At 55.7% G+C, this 22,752-nt stretch overlaps 1 protein-coding gene across 4 annotated transcripts in view; it reads left to right on the forward strand.

Annotated features, from left to right (window-relative positions):
* Positions 1-20,875, forward strand: part of OSGIN1 (oxidative stress induced growth inhibitor 1) — a 35,440-nt gene extending 14,565 nt beyond the window's left edge. The window contains exons 2-8 of one of the 4 annotated variants that reach the window (XM_033219147.1): positions 4,301-4,404; positions 5,235-5,382; positions 11,835-11,933; positions 13,439-13,575; positions 15,064-15,255; positions 15,478-15,569; positions 19,610-20,875. In XM_033219147.1, coding sequence (XP_033075038.1) covers positions 4,348-4,404; positions 5,235-5,382; positions 11,835-11,933; positions 13,439-13,575; positions 15,064-15,255; positions 15,478-15,569; positions 19,610-20,555 — 1,671 coding nt within the window. In that variant the 5' untranslated portion in view covers positions 4,301-4,347 and the 3' untranslated portion in view covers positions 20,556-20,875. Of the gene's footprint in view, positions 1-4,300; positions 4,405-5,234; positions 5,383-7,386; positions 7,532-11,834; positions 11,934-13,438; positions 13,576-15,063; positions 15,256-15,477; positions 15,570-19,609 lie in introns of those variants that run through there. The other 3 variants (XM_033219148.1, XM_033219149.1, XM_033219150.1) reach the window with 3 other exon arrangements.
* Positions 20,876-22,752: the final 1,877 nt, after the last annotated feature.

Raw genomic sequence — 22,752 nt, forward strand, 5'->3', positions numbered from 1 at the left:
TTCCCGTCTGGGCATTTGCCAGTGTTTGCTGAATGGTTCTCATAGTCGGACACCGAAGTTGTTCCCAGTTTTTCACTATTAATATTAATGTTCATGCTGCAATTGATGTCTCCTTGTCTGTTGTAACCATTTCTCGCTTGGGGGTTTTTCCCTTGGGACTTTTTACTTTAAGATTATAATTTGGGCCCAGCGTGGTGGCTCACACCTGTAATTCCAAAACTTTGGGAGGCTATGGTGGCACTTGAGGGCAGGAGTTCCAGACCAGCCTGGCCAACATGGTGAAACTCCATCTCTACTTAAAAAATAATAATAATAATACAAAAAGAAGATTGTAATTTGGGGCTCAGAGGATGGCCATGCTTAGGATGAGTGACATGAAACACCGTAGGGGAAACGCCAAGTTCAAGTCCGTTCCGTTCAAAGTCAGTGTTATGGGAACTGAGTCAGGGAAGGGCTCATCCTGCACACGGGTGAATGAGCATGGTGCCCACGGGGTTCTGTCCTCCAGGTGGCCGATTCGGTAGCCCTTTGGGCTTCCCATGAGCCACCCCCATACCAGGGTCACCAGCGGGCCCCTGCCATCCTGCTGGCCTGGCTCTTCTGAAGATGAACGTTTCCTTTAGAACCTGTGGCTGTTTCTTCAACGGGGCAGTGAATGTATTTCACACAACAGATGGGCTGCCGGGTGGAGGGGGGAGTGATGTATGCGGCACCTCCACAGGCCAGGCAATTTCTAGGCTGCACCTCAGCTCATCCTCCAACAGCCGCAGGGACAGAGGCTCTCAGCCCAGGCCATCGCCGGGCACAAAACGCCCCATGTCCAGCCACACTCCAGCCCAGGGATGTCAGGCCTCTCTGGGCCGGGACCCGGGCATCAGTGTATTTTAAAATCTCCCCAGCCAATCGCAGTGTGCAGCGGAGACGGAGGTTCCGCCAGAAGGCAGGTGCCGCTATCCCCATCCCACACACGGAAATGGAAACGCTGAGAGGTTCAGCCACAGGCCCGGAGTCACACAGCCAAAAGTGACGGAGCCCATTCCCAGCTTGTCTGATGCCGAAGTGGAGGGCTTTTACACAGCTGGGCTGGACCACCTGACCACTTGAACTCTGGGGCAGGCACATTCACTCTCCTGCCGAGACTCGCCCTTGGGTTTTAGGAAAAAGAGGGAGGAAACGGGGAAGACAGGATGTGGCTGCCTGAAGACAGGGCCTGACCCCTGTGCGGCCACCCTTCCCCGCCCTCCTCCTATGGCTCCTTACCTCCCTCTACCCCATTCCCTGGGCCCTGAGTCCTCAGCTGTGACGCCCTCTTCCCCGGGGGTAACAGTGACCCGCGCCCGCACCCCCCGGGGAGCTGGCTGATGCTGTCTCCCCTGAGCAGGGCGCTGGCAGCTCACACCCGCGCCCTCAGTGGCTTTGCCTCCAGACACACTGAAGTCTCAATCCCTTTACCCCGCTTTGTTTCCTATGGCCTTGGGAAGGCTCCTCCGGCTTTCCTCTTCTGTAAACTAAAATCAGTATTGTAAATATCTGCCCACCTGTGTGTGCTCTGGGAGAATGGATGACACAGTGTGGGTGAAAAGGCTCTGTACACCTTGTGGCACCAAACAAATATTAGCTGTTTCATGAGCTGGAATGGCCTGATCTCTTCATGCCAGCAGGCAGGACGGGGTGACAGCCCCAGCTCTGCCACTGACCATGACTTGGGCCACACCTTACACTCAGGGCCTCCGTTTCCTCACCTGTAGTGTGGGGAGAGTCATAGCACCATGCCCTCCTCGCCGGACTGGTGTGCAGGTCTAAAGCATGGGTCCAAGAAATGCCCCTACAGTGTGGGCAGCCGTGGACATGGGCAGGCACCTCAGGGCCTGTGGGCTGTGGCATGGTGAGCATGGGCGAGTTTCTGGACCCGTGCCTTTGCACCTGAGGCAAGAAGGAGGCCTTCTTCATCCCTTTGCTCTACGTCTTTTCCTGGAGGTGCCCAACTCTGCAGCTGGGTTCGAGCCTCAGCTCTGCCACTCACACTGTGTGGCCACAGGCTTGAGATCGGCCTCTCTGAGCCTCGGCTGTGCCTAAAGAACCCTCTGTTCACAGTGCCCAATGCCTGCAGGTGCCCAGCAGTGGTAGAGCTGTGGGAGCCACTGGTTGAGGAAGAGGGAGGCAAAAAAACAGAGGTGGGAAGGGATGAGGAGGAGTCAAGAGAGGCCCCTTTGAATGGCTCTGGGATTTCTTAGGCAGAGAGGAATGGTGGTTTTCCAATAGGGGCACAGGGGATCCATTTTGATACCAAGACCACCAGGGATGCACCCTAAGGCCACCCCTACCCGCTTCTCCCCTGGCTCCTCAGCTCTTGGGCAGCCTGCATGGGGGCCGGGGAGGCCTGGGGAGGGGCCTGCCATCCAGCACCAGGGGCTCCCCAGTGCCAGGCCCCTTCCTTCAGCCTGCACGGATTCGCTGCCACCACCTCAACACTCCACGTTGGCAGGAGCAGTACACAGATGGGGAAACGGAGGCTCAGAAGGACAGCACCTCCACTGGCCACACTGCCCACCTGGGCACTTGCGGCACTGCAGGGTGACCAACTGTCCTGGTCTACCCAGGCCTGGGGGTTCCTGGGACAGAGTGGGGCTTTCAGTGAGAAACCCTGGAATGTCCCAGCTCTTGTTAGCAACAGTGCCGAGGTCCACACCAGTAGTGTCCAACAAAGACCCAACGAGAGCCATGTGTGTCCTCCAACATCCCAGTAGCCAAGTTAAAATAAAAAGAGATGGGTGAAATTCATTTTAATAGTATGTTCTTTTTTTTTTTTTTTTTTTGAGATGGAGTCTCACTCTGTCGCCCAGGCTGGAGTGCAGTGGCGCGATCTCGGCTCACTGCAAGCTCCGCCTCTCAGGTTCACGCCATTCTCCTGGCTCAGCCTCCCGAGTAGCTGGGACTACAGGCGCCCGCTACCACATCTAGCTAATTTTTTTGTATTTTTAGTAGGGACGGGGTTTCACCGTGTTAGCCAGGATGGTCTCGATCTCCTGACCTTGTGATCCGCCCACCTTGCCTCCCAAAGTGCTGGGATTACAGGCGTGAGCCACTACGCCCGGCCTCTTTTTTTTTTTTCAAGATGGAGTCTCGCTCTGTTGCCCAGGCTGAAGTTCAGTGGCTCAATCTTAGCTCACTGTAACCTCTCCTTCCCGGGTTCAAGCAATTCTCCTGCCTCAGCTTCCCTGAGTATCTGGGATTACAGGTGACTGCCACCATGCCTGGCTAATTTTTGTATTTTTGGTAGAGACGGGGTTTCACCATATTGGCCAGACTGGTCTCGAACTCCTGACCTCAGGTGATCAGCCGCCTCAGCCTTCCAAAGTGCTGGGATTACAGAAGTGGGCTACTGCGCCCGGCCTAATTTTAATAATATGTTCTATCTAGCCCAATATGTCAAATATTTTCCTTATTTTCATTGCAACATGTAATCCATATTAAAATTATGACTGAGATATTGTACCTTTTTGGTACTAATTCTTTGAATTCTGGTATGTATTTTACATTTACAACTAGAATTGACAAATAAAATACAGGCTGCCAGGGAAATTTGAATTTTCAGGTAAATAAGAAATAGACTTTTAGTATAAGTATGTCACATACAATATTGAAGCTATACTGAAAGTTTCTTATTTATCTGAATTTCAAATTTCCCTGGAACCTCTATTTTCTTTTGCTGTCTCTGGAAACCCTCCTGTGGGCACACCTGAATTTGGAGGATCACGTGGCAAGCTCTCAGTAGCCACATGAACTCATGGCCTCAAAGCACAAGGCAGGTCCAGGGGAACCAGGGCACCCACTGGCCCCCAAGACAGTCAGCCCCCTCAAGTCAGCCTGCAAAGACCCATTTGGCTCCTCCCCTCTCCATGGCCCTTCTAACCATCTCCCTTTTGCCTGCCTTTAACAGTGTCTGTCTTTGTCTTAGTCAAACTTCCTAGGAGCTGAACTCAGCATTTCTGTTTCCAATGATCACCTAACAGGTAAACAGGATTGCAGGGAGGAAAGTCCACGTCTTGCCCCACAGTTCTCCGTATCAGCAGATTTTCAAATTCTAGAACAAGGTCAGGGTCAGCAGGGCCAGGACAGGTTTGGAGGAAGGCCAGGCCAAGCCCAGGAGACGAGACGGGGTCCAGGGAAGCCCACCTCCTTCCTGGGTCTCCCCTCCAGACCCGCAGCCTCAGGCCTTCTCAAGCCCCAGCCTTAAGAAGTTGTGCATTCCAGGGTGGGGGGGTCTCTGATCCTGGGTGCATGTCTCTCTCTGCCTCAGTTTACACACCCAAAATCTCTTGGAAGCTGCAGACTGGGCACCGTGGGATGGGGAAGTGGAGACCAAGAGGCTACTGCCGGGGAAATATGCAATGCAGACAAGAGGTACGTTGGCCACAGCTGCCCCGCTCCCTGCCCTCATGTTCAGAACCCCTGTCTAGGTCCTGGTGTGTTCGAGCTGCACATTCAGAGTGTGAGAGAGTGTTCATCACAAGGCTACAGCTGGAACAGAAGCCCAGAGAGGGAGGCTACCCACCCTAGGTCACACAGCACACCTGTGGTGGGGCTAGACACTGGCCAGGAGCCGAGGCTCAGAGCAAGGGGCTTCCTGCTCCGCCCCCCCACCCTGTGGGATGCTGCTGCTGAGGGCCCTGGGAGGAAAGGAATACGAGGGCCCATTTATTTCCCTTGGTTAAAACTGAGGCTGAGGGGACTATGCCTCGTCAAAGCCTACCCAGCCCGCCAGGGCTGAACCCACAGGCAGCTCCCACCTACCCAGCCTCATGCAGGGTGCAGTCCCATGCTGGACGCATCATGTGATTTTGGGGCCTAGTACTAAATGGAAATTCAGGACATTCATGTTCAAAATTAAGAATTTTAAGGCAGTGGCAGCAGAGCATTAAACCAAACTCTGGGCTCTCCGATCACAGGGCCCTGGGCACAGGTCACCCAGGGAAACAGAGGAGGGGAAGGAGAGACCCAGCTCAGTCCTGGCTCTCTCCCTAGCCCTCCTGGCCCTCTGTGCACGTGGCCCCAACTGTGTCTAACCTCTTCCCTAAGCTTTTTCACTCCAGCTTCTCATTCTGCCCCCTAAACCCTTACCCCTAGCCATCAGGCCCTCCCTTAGTGCCAGCACTGGCACACAGGTACACACACACATGCACAACATTCTCATTTTCTCTCTCTCTCCCTCCCTCCGTCCCTCCCCTCTGTAGGTTCCTGCTACTCTCACCTCATCAGAAGTGTTGTTCACCAGGACCCAGCCCCAGCCCCTGCCGGCAGATGCTCTGGGGCCCTGGGCTGTGGTTTCCAGGCTGTACATGACTCCAGGGCAGGGCTATGGCCACCAGGTCCAGGACGAGGGTGAGGAGGGTGAGGCATCACCTCAGGCACAAAATTTTAGCAGCACCAAAGCACCCCCATCACCAGAATACATACTGTGTGCACGCAGCGCTCTTACAAATCAAAATTCATGAAGAAAAAATCCAGAATGAAAAGAAGATCAAACTTTTATTATAAACACAGCATCGGAAGTCCTGGTTCTCCTTTTGCATCAGCCCCAAGGCTCTGCTCTGGAAGCTGTCTGGGTTTATCCTGGCTTTTTTTGCATTAATTTAGATTTTTTTAATTGCCTCAAAATATTATTTTGTTTACTGGTTTTGGTTCCCTCTTAAAGTTTGCACTCAAAGGTGCACCCCCCATCCCTCACCCCTCCAAGGTGGCAGACGGGAGGACGAGGTCTACAACAACATCAACACTGAAAATAACAGCGAATGTACACTGAGGTCTATGTGTGTACCATGTCAACTTCCTCCCTCCCTCCCTCCCTCCCTCCCTCCCTGCCTTCCTCCCTCTTTCCCTCCCTCCCTCCCTCCTTCCCTCCCTCCGTGCCTTCCTCCCTCCTTCCCGCCCTCCTCCCTCCCTACTTCCCTCCCTCCCTCCCTGCTTCCCTCCTTCCCTGCCTTCCTCCCTCCTTCCTGCCCTCCTCCTCCCTCCCTCCCTCCCTGCCTTCCTCCCTCTTTCCCTCCCTCCCTCCCTCCTTCCCTCCCTCCGTGCCTTCCTCCCTCCTTCCCGCCCTCCTCCCTCCCTACTTCCCTCCCTCCCTCCCTGCTTCCCTCCCTTCCTGTCTTCCTCCCTCCCTGCCTTCCTGCCTCTCTCCCTGCCTTCCTCCCTCCTTTCCTCCGTCCCTCCCTACTTTCCTCCCTCCTCCCTCCCTCCCTGCCTTCCTCCCTCCTTCCCTCCCTCCCTCCCTACTTCCCTCCCTGCCTCCCTTCTGTTTAACCGATATTGAGCACCGATGTGTGCTAAGTGCTATTCTAGACACTGGGTAGAACAATCACGAATACACCTTCCTGCCCACACAGAGCTCACATTCTGGTTTGGGAAGAGAGACAATAAAATAATTCAGAAACAGGCCAGATGCGGCATCTCGCCTGTAATCCCAGCACTTTGGGAGGCTGAGGCAGGCAGATCATCTGAGGTCTGGAGTTCCAGACCAGCCTTGCCAACATGGTGAAACCCTATCTCTACTAAAAATACAAAATTACCGGGCATGGTGGCGCACGCCTGTCATCTCAGCTACTCAGGAGGCTGAGGCAGGGGAATCGCTTGAGCCCGGGAGGTGTAGGTTGCAGTGAACCGAGATTGCGCCATTGCACCCCAGCCTGGGAAACGAGCTAAACTCCGTCTCAAATAATAATAATAATAATAATAATAAGGAAACAGCAAGGTGTGGGGTGTGCCGTGCTACCCACACAAAACAGGAGAGAAGAGCCAGGGAGCAGGCTTCAAGTTCTAAGCATGGCAGCCAAGAAAGATGTCATTTAAACCCTCACAGCCACTCTGGCAGAGACAGTCTGTGACTTGGCCCCAGTTTTCAGATGAGAAAACTGAGGTGTGGGCCCTAAGCAGCTTGCCAGAGCCCTGCAGCCAGGAAATGGCAAAGCTGGATTCTCAGCCCAGGCAGGCTGGTGCCAGAGGGCTTTTGGGGGCTGGAGGGTGCAGTAGAATCCTGGTGGAATGAGGGAACTGGACGGGTTTACTTTGTGTGCCGGACAAAGCCATCTCCTCCTCCCTTGTGGGAAAGGCCGGGCTGGCTCATTCAGAGGTCACTGGTTCCTCCTCCAGAGACTGAGCCCCGGGGACGGGGGTCTGGCTGGGGGGAAGTGGCTGGGAGGCAGCGTCACCCTAGGCCCCCTGGCAGGCTGCCCAGCAGGGGCCCTTTAAGGCTGGCCATGAGGCAGGCAGTGTGACACCCGCCCAGTGTGCAAGTTCATTCATCACGGGTCCCTGCTGACTCACGCTTATGAAAGTGATTTTCCTGGCCCCGCCCACTGCCTGCGCCGCCTCCTCCCTCCCTGTGAAATACCCTCACTTCCCTCTGGCCTCTCAGAGCCTCTTGGATCCCCACGGGGTAATGGGTGTCCCGATCTTACGGGGGACTCTGTGATCTGTGATCCTCTGACCCTCCTAGAGCACAGGCTCACCGGGCTCCCGCACCACTGCCTGTCAGGTGAGTGTCCGGGGCCAGGCTCCGGGGCAGGGAATCAGGCACATCCCAGGCACCAGGGGCAGGCCCAGCTGGACTGGAGGGTCTTCAGAGCCCGGGCGCCAGGCAGTGATCCCGGGTGGTCCTGAGTGGAGGCCCTCCCCTGGGTTCTCTGGAGCCCGGCAGGATTCTCCCCTACCCCAGGTTCCTCCCAGATCCTCAGCTGTGTCCCTGTCCAGGTGCCAGGCACCCTCAGCCAAGCAGCTGAAGCGGCCACAGTCCCAGCGTACCCTGGCCCATGTAACCGCCGTTCCTAGCAGGAAAGAGGGGTGTGGCCAGCCCGAGTGTGCTGCCCCGCTGTTCTAAGGCCACTGTATCGGCAGCCAGGCTGGGTGCCCTCTGGGTTTCTGCTTCTCCTGCTCAGGAGGGACAGGGTCCGTGGGTGCCCGTGAACAGCCCCCAGCCCCAGAGGTCCCAGCGACTTAGCTTCTCTCAGGAGGCTCAAGAGTGCGGTGGGTCGGGAGGGCAGCCCCTGGGAGGCTGGGGAGCTGCAGGAGATCCTGGGCTCCAGGTGTGCGGCACTGGGGTGAGGGCTCATCTGTGATAAACACCAAGTGCCGCTTGCGTGGACAGACCACCTCCTCCCACTTTAGCCCCCCCGGGCTTCATGTCACTTTCTTGGTCTCCCTGTAATCAGTTGTTTTACTGGAGGGGACTTGGCAGAACTAAGATTTGTCACATGGCCAGGGTCTTGGACACTCCTAGGTGACCTGAGGCAAGACGCCCACTCCTCCTGAAGAGCGTTTCTTCCTCTGCACAATGGGGATAAGAAAGCCCACCTCTTGGGGTGTCTTCAAAGGCAAATGAGTAAATGGCCACTAGAAAGAAATGCAGACATACAGGTGTCCCAGAGTCTCAGAGCAGTTTGCAGCTTTAACAACCTCAGAAGTACAAATGCTGCACACTTGAAAGAAGCGTCAGTCGAAGGTGCAACTGTTTTTATTTCTTTTATCATATTTGCCTTTGTGAAATTTGAAACATCAATTTTTAATGGTAACTTCTTTCCATCAGCTGCCATCTTCAATCAAAGGGAGTTAAAAAGATAACATTAAAAATTGATTCTTCCAACTCCATAAAACTGAAAAGCACAAAAAGAATTGAAATGAAACTTTTGAACACTCTTTTGTAAGTTGGCAGCATATTTGTCTGAGGTAATGAGTGACAGTGTCAAGCTGCTTGGGACTTTGGGGCATCCTGGGTCACTCTGCACAGGAAGTGACTTCTCAGGTCCAGCCCCTGGGTGGTGACCTCACGCATGTGGCATCCAGAAGCTTCTGTTCAGGTGCCTGAGGACAGTCTCAGGAGGGAGCCCTGGACTTGGAGCCCCAAAGCTCTGGCGGTAAATCAGTGCCCTCTGCTGCCTGCAGAGGGTGGTAAAGGGCAGCTGGTTCTGATTCCTCACTGGCCAACAGGGGCTCCTGCAAGTGTCTTTCTCGGGGTGGTGGAAGAATCCAAAAGAACAAAGGAGGGGCAGGGCATGGCCCAGGGCGGGTGCACTGGGGCAGATGGAGCAGGTTGGCTCACCCGTTTGGGGAAGGGGTTGGGGTGTCTGGGGGGTCAGCCCACGGGGATCAAAGATCGGTTCCATCGCCCACCGGCTCGATAGCCTCAGGGCATGGCTTCACCTCTCCAAGCCTCGGTCTCCTCATCTGCAAAGTGGGTTGCTAGGAGGATCAAAGGAGGTAATGTGGGGAAGGCCTTACCAGGAGGTCCCATGCTCCCCAGTGGCTGCTGTTCCTGCAGACCATGATGAGCACTGAGGGGCTCCGAGCCATTCAAGGGTACCAGGAGCAAGCCAGAGAAAGGTACCAGGAGCGAGCCAGAGAAAGCTCTCTGGGACCCGCAGTCCTATTCTCCAAGGCCTCTGGGTATACCCAGCACTCAGGGTCAATGAGAAATGATCCCTTCCTGGCCAGAACACCAGGTCATCAGCTGTCCCTCTGCCTCCCCGCCTGCCACTAGCACTGTGACAGAGCAGTGGGGGACCCTGGAATGGACACTGCACGTTCCACCTGGCAGAGGGGTCTCAGCAGGAGCTGTCACAGCCCTCGGGGCACAGAGAAGGCTCTGGAGCAGGGCGACCTGGGCTCCGATCCAGCCCAGCCTGTGAAAGCAGGTTCAACCACCTTGCAGACTGTAAAGGGCCATGAGAAACTCTCTGGCCCTCAGAGTACTTACAACAATCCGATTAAGTAAGGATTCAGTTTGTTAATGTGTATTAAGTGTTGATATCATGCCTGGCACACAGCCCACTCCACAGAAGTATGGAAATGTCAGCCACATGCTGTCTTTGTTGTTCTTGTGACTATTACTATTATTATGATTGGTGGCGGCGTCACCCGGAAATCCCCTCCCCAGGCAGGCATCCTGGGGCCTTGCAGGGAGCTGGGCATGAAGAGGCCATGTGGTCCCTGGTGAGTGCAGGATGTCACCTTCCTTCTCTCCAGAAAGGGAGGAGGAGGTCTTGGGTGCAGGGCATAGGGGCTTGCCTAGACAGGACACGGAAGCTGTCCCTGGCCCCCACCCCAGCGGAGGCAAGAAAGGCTGCGCTCAGGGGAGCAGAGAGCACCAACACAGGGGTCCCTGACAGACCTCTTCCCTGCTGGGCTCATCCTCACCCTCGGCGCCTCCTTCTCCTCACCTGCAAGACGGAGGTGACAGGGCTTACCTGTCAAGGCTGCTGAACGGCCTGGATGCTACTGCCTTACATGCAACCTCCTTCCCACTGTAGAGTGCTGTGAGAAGGTCAGTTGTTGTCACTGTGGGGGGAACACTTGGGTCCTCTCCGTGGCCCATCTGTATGGCAGTCTCTCATCCATCTCCTCACAGCCTGCCTGGGGGCGGACGATGGTGTTTCTGTCACCCTGCACACATCAGAGGCCACACACTGGTCTCAGCTGTATTTGGTTGGCCTGTTAAGGATCTTCCAAAACTGTGCTTTCATTCATTGCGCACTTCTTCAAATCAGATAATTCACATAGAAATGCAGATTCCCACTTTCTCTGGAAGAATTCTGGAGGCAGGTGACCCTGGGCCCCCATCCCTGGCCACTCTGGATGGTCCAAGCCCAGTGCCCTCCCACTCAGTCTTTCCCCTGTGAGTATGACACCTGGGTGGACCCGGGATCTCCACGGGGGACAGGCCGAATGGCGTGGGTGGTGGCACTGGCAGGGCCTTGGCACCAGCGATCCCTGGGTTTCAAAGCCAGCTGCATGACACTGAGAAGCTTGTGCGACCTCTCTGAGCCCCGTTCACACATCTGTGGAATGGGACATTAATACGGCCAGGACTGCACAGGGTCCGTGTGAGGCGGATATGAGAAAAAGCATGTCAAATACCCGGTACAGAGTAAGTGCCAAATGCTCACCATCCCTGTGCCCACAAGGGTGTTGCCTTGTGGCTCTCAGGATGGCAGCATGTGGCCCTCGGGTGAGGCTAGTGTCCTCTGCGAGCTGGTGTAGGGGAGAAGGTGGGTCTGATGCCCCTCCAGGCACCGGCAGCTCTAGGACCAGCACCTGAGTCCCTTTGAGCGATTTGGACCTGGGGCCAGCAGAGGGCGCCGCTGCCCCAGAGATGGCAGGTTCACCGGCACGTCCCCAAACCTGGCCTCTGCTTCCATTTCCCCACGTCCAGCCCAGCCCCTGGGGCAGGCCACAGCGCTGGCCCTTTCCCCGTGGCAAATTCGCTCCAGGCAGGTGCTTCCCGTCTGTGACCCCACTGCGTCCCTCAACCATCCTAGGAGGTAGGGACTCATTGCTTCCATTTTACAGATGAGGAAACTGAAACCCAGAGAGGCCCAGGAATGGGATAGGGAGCAACTTACCAGGGCTGGGTGACGACTCCAAAGTCCACCAGGCCACACTGGGACTCGAGGGCTGTGGCCCACGGAAGGGCCTGGCAGGGCTTGTTCCTGGGTTGGGCTGGAATGGCCTGTCGGGAAGACAGATAATGAGCTTCGGGGACTGTTGCTGCTCCAGTGAGATGGGAGAGTAGAGTGAGGCTCAGAGGGACAGTGGCTGCCTGGGGCGACCAGGCCAGAGGAGGGGAGGTCACGTCCTGCATGACCGGGGAGGGGTGGGGCAGACGGGCTGTTGGGAGCAGAGGCTGTGTGGGAGCAAGAAGGGAGTCCCATCAGATGTGCCTCACAGGGACCCCAGACAGGACGCTAGGGACCACAGGAGACCACCCTAGCCGGGAGGTGGAGTGGCTGTGTGGACACCCAGGCCTCACCCGAACGGGCTCTTCCTTCCCCTCTCCCCCGCTCCAGGTCTGCCGCCAGCCCCAAGCCCCCCACCAGCCATGAGCTCCTCCGGAAAGGACCACCTCGGCGCCAGCAGCTCAGAGCCCCTCCCAGTCATCATCGTGGGTGAGTGTCAGCGCCAGCCGGGGAGGGGCTCCACTGAGCCTTCCGGGTACCCCCCAGGTCTGAGGGCAGGAGCTGGGCAAGTCCAGGCCTGGCCTCTTTTTTTGTATTTCGGGGTTTTGTTTGTTGTTTGTTTTTGTTTTGAGACAAAGTCTCACTCTGTCACCCAGGCTGGAGTGCAGTAGTGCGATCTTGGCTCACTGCAACCTCCGCCTCCCGAGCTCAAGCGATTCTCCTGCCTCAGCCTCCCGAGTAGCTGGGATTACAGGCGCCCGCCACCACGCCCGGCTAATTTTTGTATTTTTAGTAGAGACGGGGTTTCATCATGTTGGCCAGGCTGGTCTCGAACTTCTGGCCTCAAGTGATCTGCCTGCTTCGGCCTCCCAAAGTGCTGGGATTATAGGTGTGAACCACCATGCTTGGCCCAGGCCTGGCCTCTTTACAGTGGTCTTTAAATTAAGCCATTGAGCGTTTACTATGTGGCCAGTGCTAGGCTTAGCAGTTTATAAACTATCATTCCCTTTTACGCCTCCGAGAACCCAGGGCTCTAGAATACACCCATCAGCTGGAGGCAACCCAGCGTGGGGCAGGGAGGCCTGGTCCTGAGCCCACACTGGTCCCATGACGACCCTGTGCCCAGCACTGTGCTAGGTGCCCACACGAGAGGACACACAGCAGCGGCTTATAATTCCTGTCCTCCGTCTGCAAAAATGGGGACAGATGACCCCCCAGTATGCAGGCGTCCAGTTGAGCCACGTGAGATGGTCATTTCTGTAAGGCAAAAACAGATGGGTGCCTGTGATTTCTTATGGTTCCTCCTGGTATCCTACATATGAGCAATATTCTGAATCAGACGAGATAAGGAGAGGGGAAAGGACAGATAAAAAGAGAAGCGCGATCACAGGGCTGTGCCTGGTGAATTGCCCAGGAAGCACCACAGATGGTGGCGCAGTTCTTCAGACGTGCAAGCAGCAGACCCAACAGGTGGCCCGGCACCCCTGCGCACCCACGAGCACCCACCACTCAAGCTCGCCCCCAGGCCACGTCGCAGTCTGTGCTACATTCGCTCATCCATCTGACCTAGTTCTCAGCAATCTCAGAATCTCAGTCATGTTGTCAGAGGTTCCCCTGTCTGGGTTTTCATCCCGGCTCATCTACCTTCCAGCCGTGTGACCACAGGCAAGTCACTTAACCTCTCTGTACCCATTTCCTCAAGGATGAAAGGAGGAAAAGAGTAGCACTTACCTCGCTGAAGCTATTGTGAGGCTATTGCGACAGCTCTCAGTACAATTCCTGGCATAGAGGAAGCTCTCAACAGTTATTCATTCCTTCTTTTTTAAATTATCATTAGGCACAGTGTCTGGCACAGGCTAAGGGCTTAATCAATATTTTATTTTTATGAATGAAGGATACATGAATGAATGTGCCCCATCTAGATCAAAGCGTTCCACAGTAGTATCTCCCACCTGAAAAGGCCACCCCCTTTAACCTCCACCCTCTCTCCCCAGGTAACGGCCCCTCTGGGATCTGCCTGTCCTACCTGCTCTCCGGCTACACACCCTATGTGAAGCCAGATGCCATCCACCCACATCCCCTGCTGCAGAGGAAGCTCGCCGAGGCCCCGGGGGTCTCCATCCTGGACCAGGTGGGTCAGCCTGGGGCTGGAGCTCTGAGGAGGACACACCCGCCCTTGGAAAACTACCACAGCTTTCCCAGGGAAAAACAATAGTGTGTGTTTGCTGGAAACAAGACCAAACACAGAATTCAAGAGTCCACACAGTCAGCCACGGAGATCATGAAAGAGAAATCAGAGACCCACAAATGTCACATGGTGTAGGACTCACTATGCCCTAGACCTGTGGTTCTCAAGGAGGGGATGATTTTTCTCCTCGGGGGGCACCTGGCAATGTCTGGCGACAATTTGGGTTGTCATTGGCAGGGTGGTGGGACTATCAAATCTAGCAGGGTGGAGGCCAGGGATGCTGGCAAACGTCCAGCACTGCACAGGACAACAAGGGTGGTGGAACTGAAATATCTGCGGTGGAGTTTCTCAACCTTGGCCCCACTGACATTTGGATGACTTTGTTCTAGCTACAAAGAATGATCTGGCTCAAATGTCAATGGGGCCAAGGTTGAGAAACTCTGCCACAGATATTTCAGTCCCACTACCTCCTGCCCACAAGGGTTTGCAAATCCTCCCTCCATACCCCTTGTTTTCCACTGTGCCCCTCCACGACCTCCCCTTGTTGACCTCCCTCGTCAGGCAGCGTACATCCTCCTGTTCCCCTCCCGCCCAAGCTGGGGATGAGGAAATAGGTCTTGACCATTTGATCTGGATCAGTATTTTTCAAAATGCTCTCCATAGAATACTAGGTCCTCAGTATAATATACAGAGAAAAATGTCCCCACTCCAGTAAAACAGGGACATACTGGGCTTGGCAAAATTAAACAGGTAAATGATGGATGGCTGCAGGACTTGTCAGAACCCGCCTGCATTATCTACTGTTAAGAGGCAGCACCGCCGGCCAGGTGCGGTGGCTCAAGCCTGTAATCCCAGCACTTTGGAAGGCTGAGGCGGGTGGATCACGACGTCAGGAGATCGAGACCATCCTGGCTAACACAGTGAAACCCCGTCTCTACTAAAAATACAAAAAATTAGCCGGGCGCGGTGGCGGGCGCCTGTAGTCCCAGCTACTCAGGAGGCTGAGGCAGGAGAATGGCGTGAACCCAGGAGGCGGCGCTTGCAGTGAGCCGAGATCACGCCCACCGCACTCCAGCCCGGGCGACAGAGCGAGACTCCGTCTCAAAAAAAAACAAGGAAAACAAAAACAAAGAGGCAGCACCTCCCAAGCTGACCTGACCACGCTCATATTAGGGTAGGGATGTAGGCTCAGGCAATCGCCCCAGTCTCATCTAAGCTTGCCCATTTGCTCTGTACTCTGGGACCCTTGGCCTTCTGGAAAGCCTTCAAAATGAGAGCTTCAAACCGCCCCCAGTGCGCGCATCTCTCTGAGACCCTCCAGTGCCACGGAAATGGCCCAGCCCCAGTCCCCACATTCCTGCCCAGCCTGAGACTCTGGGGAGACGACCCCGCCCTCCTCCAGCAGCCCCTCTGACCCTTGTCCCCCTCCAGGACCTGGACTACCTGTCTGAAGGCCTCGAAGGCCGATCCCAAAGCCCCGTGGCCCTGCTCTTTGATGCCCTTCTGCGCCCGGACACAGACTTTGGGGGAAACATGAAGTCAGTCCTCACCTGGAAGCACCGGAAGGAGCACGCCATCCCCCACGTGGTCCTGGGCCGGAACCTCCCCGGGGGAGCCTGGCACGTAAGTGGGGCAGCGAGGGCATGCCTTGTAGGGGGCGCTCTCTCCCTCATTCTCCCCACTTGGAGCTGGGACTCTAGCATCTCCCTTTCCTCATTCTCCACCCCGCAACCCTGCCTCTCCCTCCTCCCTCCACCCAGCCCCAGCCAAGGCCTCCCATGCCCTCTAGCCCCAAATGGGTTCAGGTTAGCAGAGGCCTGGACCAAAGCGTTCCTTTTCCTGCAGTCCATCGAAGGCTCCATGGTGACCCTGAGCCAAGGCCAGTGGATGGGGCTCCCGGACCTGGAGGTCAAGGACTGGATGCAGAAGAAGCGAAGGTGAGGCTGCCCCAGGACGCCTTGGGGGACACAGAAGGTTGGGCCTGTGAACCCAGAAAATCTGAGACAGGTCTCAGTTACTTTAGAAAGTTTATTTTGCCAAGGTTGAGGACGCACCCATTACACAGCCTCAGGAAGTCCTAAGGACGTGTACCCAAGGTGATCGGGCACAGCTTGGTTTTGTACACTTTAGGGAGACATGAGACATGAATCAGTATTTGTAAGTACACTGGTTCGGTCTGGAAAGGTGGGCCAACTTGAAGCAAAGGCAGGAAGCGGGGAGGGGGCTTCCAGGTCACAGGTAGGTGAGAGATAAACAGTTGCATCCTTTTGAGGTTCTGATGAGCATCTCCAAATGAGGCTATCAGATATGCATCTATCTCTGTGAGCAGAAGGGTGACTTTGAATAGAAGGGGAGGCAGGTTGACCCTCAATAGTTCAGCTTGACTTTTCCCTTTAGCTTAGTGATTTGGGGGTCCCAAGATTGATTTTCCTTTCACAGGCCCCCCACACTGAGCCCAGGAGCCAGAGGTACAGGGGTTCAGAGTGCATCTGGTCTGTCTTCCTCTTCTTCCAGAGGGGGAAACTGAGGCGCAGATAGGGAAAGGACTTGTCCACCCCACATGAGTGGAGCTGAGCAGCAGAGCTGGGCTCCCCTGAGGACCCCCTGTCCTATGCAAGCAGCAGACCATCCGGTCACATGGCCCCCAACTGGGCCTCCCCGGAGTGCCCCAGCCCCTAAGGAGGGGGTGACAGCTGGCCCCTGACCCTCACGCCCTGCCCCATGCCTCTGGCACAGGTCCCCCAGGCCTTGTGGTCTCCCTTCAGCCCCTCCCTCTATTCTGAGCCTGGCCTAGAACAATCTTTCTGACTCAGCTAATAGGGTGGCTTTCTTTTTTCTTCTTTTTTTTTACTGCTTTTGCTACAGGTGAGTTTCATCCTTAACCATGAGCCCACAAGTTGGGTAAATTAACTCACCTAAGGTCATGCAGATTATTGGAAATGCAGAAGGAAAACAGCTCACCCGAAACCCACACTTCTCCCCACCCTTTCACTCCTGGGGTATTTTCTCCCCATCTGGCTTCCTGCCGCATCATGGCCACCCTAGAGAAATGGTATGTGAACCCTGAATATTTGAGACAGGTCTCAGTTAGTTTGGGAAGTTTAATGGCCAAGGTTGAGGATGCGTGACCATGACACAGCCCCAGGAGGTCCTGATAACACGTGCCCAAGGTGGTCGGGGTACAGCCTGGCTGTATATATTAGGGAGACTTGAGACATCAATCAATATATGTAAGATGGACATTGGTTCCGTCCAGAGGCGGGGCAACTCCAGCAGGGAGGGAGTGTCCAGGTCTCAGACAGGTGAGAGACAAACGGTTGCATTCTTGAGTTTCTGATGAGCCTTTCCAAAGCAGGCAATCAGATGTGCGTTTATCTCAGTGAGCAGAGGGAAGACTTTGAGTAGGATGGGAGGCAGCTTTGCCCTAAGCAGTTCTCCGCTTGACTTTTCCTTTAACTTAGGGATTCAGGGGCCCAAGATTGATTTTCCTGTCACAGTTTCAATCACTGAATAACGGAGTTCCAGCCCCTGCTCCTCCCGGGGGTGTCCACTCAAGTGAGAAGCTGGTCCAGAGCAGATACTCGGGTGCAGTCTGCCTCTTGGGATGCCTGGCCTCCTCTGCCCCCAGGGCTGCGACCCGGCTTGTGTCCCCAACGGCAGGCACTCCAGGCGTCCCCCTCCAGGCCTCACTGTCTCTTTGATGCAGACTCTTCTGCATGTTTGGCAGGAAAACACCCAGGTTTGTGTAGCTGTGTGTTAGTAGGCAGCCAGAAGCTTTCATTTCACATGTAAGCACAGCCTTTTATAGCCTACTTTTGCATTTTCACATTCTATCCCAAGCATTTCATGTGGCGATGTCACAGCGTTCAAAACCATCCTTTTACATGGCCTCACAATATTCCCAAAGGTGGGTAAGCATCCCCAGTCCAGCAAATCACCAAATGCTTATTATGCGCCAGGCCTTGGGCTTAGACGTCAGAGCACAAAACCACCGCAGACACACCCCCTGCCCTCACGGCGCTGCCGAGGTTACCCAGCCCCTGCCAGCCCTGGAGCGTTCATTCTTTCCATTGTGTCAGTATTATAAATAACTCCGCACAGAACATGCTCTTGGGACCGTTCTGTATCACAATCTTTACAAAAACTGAGAAAAGGAGAATGGCGGCCCACAGAGATAAACTCCAGGGTCACAGACGAGCTGCGCTGGGTTGACTGGCACGGCCTTGGGGGTCCATTGTCAGCTCCTGCTACATGTAGCCAGACAGCAGGTGGCGCAGGATTCTCCCCTAGGGGAGTTCATCCTGAACCGTGAGCCCACAAACTAGGTAAATTAACTCATCTAAGGTCACACAGTGAGATACAGGAAGGTGCTAGGATGATGCCAAAGCCTGTAATTCAACCCCCACAAGAATGGGCCTGCAGTCACTGCCCCTGGAAAGAGTGACAATTAAAACAACAACAACAACAATAGTAAAATACCTCCTGCTGCTGTGTGGGCTGGGAATGATGTGAGTGCCTCACGTGGGAGTCTTTAAATCAACTTTTAAATTGACTACATATAGGCCAGGTGCCGTGGTGCGAGCCTGTAATCCCAGCACTTTGGGAAGCCGAGGCTGGTGGATCACTTGAGGTCCAGAGTTCGAGACCATCCTGGCCAACACGGCAATACCCCATCTCTAATAAAAATACAAAAATTAGCCAGGCTTGGCGGTGCACGCCTGTAGTCCCAGCTACTCAGGAGGCACAGGCATGAGAATCGCTTGAGCCCAGGAAGCAGGGCTCAAGGAAGCAGCCCAGGAAGCTGAGATCACGCCATGGCACTCCAGCCTGGGCAGCAGAGTGAGACTCCGTCTCAAAAAATAATAATAACATACAATTTAAAAATTAGCTACATATAGAAAAGTATATAACTCCTGTGAGTACAGGTTGATGAAATTTCTCAAGGTAAGCACAGAGAATCAAGAAACCGACCCTCTCCGCAGAAGCCCCATGCCCTTTCCGACCAGGACCCCCTTCCCCATCCCCGGACGTAACCCCTCTCTTGATGTCCAGCTCCATAGATGAGTTCTGCCTGTTTCTGAACTCTATAAAAATGGAATCATACCATATTTAATCCTTTGAGGTGACAATCATGTGGCCCATCCTCATGTGGCACTTACTTCCAGTCAGGTTCCATCCTAAGCCCTTTGTTTTTATCGGCTCACCAAATCCTTTCCACGACCTCACCAAATCCTCTCCACGACCTCACCAAATGCTCTCCACGACCTCACCAAAGCCTCTTCACGACCTCACCAAATCCTCTCCATGACCTCAGCAAAGCCTCTCCACAACCTCACCAAATCCTCTCCATGACCTCACCAAATCCTCTCCATGACCTCACCAAATGCTCTCCGCAACCTCACCAAATCCTCTCCACGACCTCAGCAAATCCTCTCCACGACCTCACCAAATCCTCTCCACGACCTCACCAAATGCTCTCCACGACCTCACCAAATGCTCTCCACGACCTCACCAAATCCTCTCCACGACCTCACCAAATCCTCTCCACGACCTCACCAAATGCTCTCCACGACCTCACCAAATACTCTCCACGACCTCACCAAATCCTCTCCACGACCTCACCAAAGCCTCTTCATGACCTCATGAAATAGGTTCTGCCACCAACATCTTCCTCATTTTGCAAACTGGGGAAACAGACACAGCTCCCTGATGGCAGAGTCAGGATTCGAGCCCAGGCAGTGTGGCTCTGGAGGCTACACTCTGAACCCCACCCTACACCACCCTCCACTACCCTATACCACCTCTCCTGAGGGAGGTACCCTTGTTAGCTCCAAGAGGAGACTGAGGCTTGGAGAGGTTGAATGACCTGGCCTAGTCCAGCTCCAGGGCCTGATACTGCCCTGGACCTCTCCCATCCCACCCAGCCCCCCAACCCTTAACAGTGTCTGACTCTGGCCTCCTGCATCCTCCCCAACAGAGGCCTTCGCAACAGCCGGGCCACGGCCGGGGACATTGCCCACTACTACAGGGACTACGTGGTCAAGAAGGGTCTGGGGCATAACTTTGTGTCCGGTGCTGTAGTCACAGCCGTGGAGTGGGGGACCCCCAATCCCGACAGCTGTGGGGCCCAGGACTGCAGCCCCCTCTTCCAGGTGAGCGGCTTCCTGAGCAGGGACCAGGGCCGGCAGCCCTTCTCGCTGTGGTCCCACAACGTGGTCCTCGCCACTGGCACATTCGACAGCCCAGCCCGGCTAGGCATCCCCGGGGAGGCCCTGCCCTTCATCCACCATGAGCTGTCCGCCCTGGAGGCGGCCACAAGGGTGGGTGCGCTGACCCCGGCCTCGGACCCTGTCCTCATCATTGGCGCGGGGCTGTCAGCGGCTGATGCAGTCCTCTACGCCCGCCACTACAACATCCCCGTGATCCATGCCTTCCGCCGGGCCGTGGACGACCCCGGCCTGGTATTCAACCAGTTGCCCAAGATGCTGTACCCTGAGTACCACAAGGTGCATCAGATGATGCGGGAGCAGTCCATCCTGTCGCCTAGCCCCTACGAGGGTTACCGCAGCCTCCCCGGGCACCGGCTGCTGTGCTTCAAGGAAGACTGCCAGGCCGTGTTCCAGGACCTCAAGGGTGTCGAGAAGGTCTTTGAGGTCTCCCTGGTGCTGGTCCTTATCGGCTCCCACCCCGACCTCTCCTTCCTGCCTGGGGCAGGGGCTGACTTTGCAGTGGACCCTGACCAGCCACTGAGCACCAAGAGGAACCCCATTGACGTGGACCCCTTCACCTACCAGAGCACCCGCCAGGAGGGCCTGTACGCCATGGGGCCGCTGGCCGGGGACAACTTCGTGAGGTTTGTGCAGGGGGGAGCCCTGGCTGTGGCCAGCTCCCTGCTAAGGAAGGAGACCAGGAAGCCACCCTAACACCCAGCCAGACCTGCTGGCTCCCAGGCCCTGAGAGGACAAAGATGACCACATCTCTGCTGGATGTAGGGCCCGTCCAAAGTTGCCCCAGGAAGGGGCGTCAGCCCATATAGCTGACCTTTGGGGTCAAGAGGAGTAGGGATCCCAGTGTCTGAGGTGGTAACAGTGGCCGCAGGCCAGGGTCGGCCTAGACCTAGGATTTGGGGGGAAAGCTGCTGGCGTGAGCTGGGATCACCAGGACCAGCTGAGCACCCAGCAGGAGACCTTCAGGCCTGCACCTTCCAGAAGCAGGTCCCAAATAAAGCCAGTGCCCACCTGCACTCATGCGTCTGAGGACTCTGTGCTCAGGGAGGGAGCTGTGTTCCCGGGACCCTGCACTGGGCTCGGGGGAAGGGAGGGAAGGGGATTGGGGGAGGAGTCCTGGGGCATGTGGTCCTGGATGAGGTCCATGACTGGGGCCTTGGGGTACAAAGGATGGTGCCCCAAGTGTGGGGGCAGTTGAGCGGGCAGCTGTACTACAGCCTAGGGGTGGGAGTGGCGGGTGTGTGCAGGGATTGGTGTCCTGGAGGGCGCTGCAGTTCTGCCCCCACCCCCCGCAGTCTGTCCCCCCTCCTCTCTGTTCTGCCACGTGGCTTCCTTTCAGTCCCTCCTGCTGGCCAGGTCCCTGCCTACCGCAGGGCCTTTGCACAGAGGGTCCCCAGCCCAGGACAGTTTCCCACCTCTCTTTAATTCCTCTTCCTTGGGATCTCTCAGCATAAGAATCACTTCCTCTAGGAAGCCTCTTCTGACACAAATCCCTCCACTGCCATCACAGCAAAGACTCCTCTCATGGTCCAAGGTGCTACCTTTTCATAGCAGTTCAGTTTTTTTTTTTTTTTTTTTTTTTTTTTTTTTTGAGACAGAGTCTCATTTTGTTGTCCAGGCTGGAGTGTAGTGGTGCTTGGTTCACTACAACCTCTGCTTCTGAGTTCAAACGATTCTCCTGCCTCAGCCTCCCAAGTAGCTGGGATTACAGGTGCCTGTCACCTCGCCCAGCTATTTTATTTTTAATAGACAGGGGTTTCACCATGTTGGCCAGGCTGGTCTTGAACTCCTGACCTCAAGTGATCTGCCCTCTTTGGCTCTCCAGAGTGCTGGTATTACAGGCATGAGCCACCACACGCTGCCAGCAGTTCAGTTTTAGTTGTTCATTTATTTGTGGAATCATTTCAGTGTTTGGCTCTGCCCACTTGGATGTAAGCTCCAGGAGCTCCAGGAGGCCAAGTACACCATCTGTTTTGTCCATTGCTACAACTCAGCACTTGGGCACCTGCCTGGCACCTAGTGGGTTCTCCTTAATTCATCTTTTAAATGAATGGGTGGATGGATGGATAGATGGGAGGATGGTTGGATGGATGGGAGGATGATGGGTAGGTGGATGGGAGGGAGGATGGATGGATGGGAGGATGATGGGTAGGTGGATGGATGGATGGATGGATGGATGGATGGATGGATGGATGGAGGGTGGGTGGGTGGGTAGATGGACAGACAGATGGGCGGTCAGATGGATGGATGGATGGATGGATGGGAAGGTGGGTGGATGGATGGGAGGGAGGATGGATGGGTGGGTAGATGGATGGATGGGAGGATGGTGGGTAGGTGGATGGATGGATCAATGGATGGGCGGGCGGGTGGGTGGATGGATGGATAGATGGATTGATGGACAGGTAGGCGGGCGGGCGGATGGCTGGATGGACGGAGGGATGGGTGGGTGGATAGATGGATGGGTGGATGGAGTGTAAAGGAAAGATGTTCTGGGGTGAAGACTGGTTCTGGGCGTTGTGTAACGAAAGGGGCGGCTTGAAGGGTCGTCCACGCCCGCGGGAGGTAAGGGTGGGCGCCCGCGGGTGTGACAGGGCCGCGGTGCGTGGGCGCCGCTCCCCGGGGCTGGAGCCGGCAGAGGGCGCTCCGGGCTCGCTGGACACCCGCGCTCCGGCCCCTGCAGCGCGCCGCGAGTGGGAGGGGGGACTTTAGAAGCGGGGACAGCAGGAGACTTTTGGGGAGCAGACCCCAGGGGCGCCGCCCCGCCCCCAGGCCTCACCTGCCCCGCGCCTCTGGGTAGCCTCATCTGTGGCTGCGCCCGCGCCCCTAGCCCCGGCTGGCAGTCCTCAGGCCCCGCGCCTGGCCGCCGGGGGTGGGGGCGGCGGGGAGCGGGCAC

This window comes from Trachypithecus francoisi, unplaced genomic scaffold (assembly GCF_009764315.1).
Source record: "Trachypithecus francoisi isolate TF-2019V2 unplaced genomic scaffold, Tfra_2.0 Lachesis_group10, whole genome shotgun sequence".
Classification (NCBI taxonomy): Eukaryota; Metazoa; Chordata; class Mammalia; order Primates; family Cercopithecidae; genus Trachypithecus; species Trachypithecus francoisi.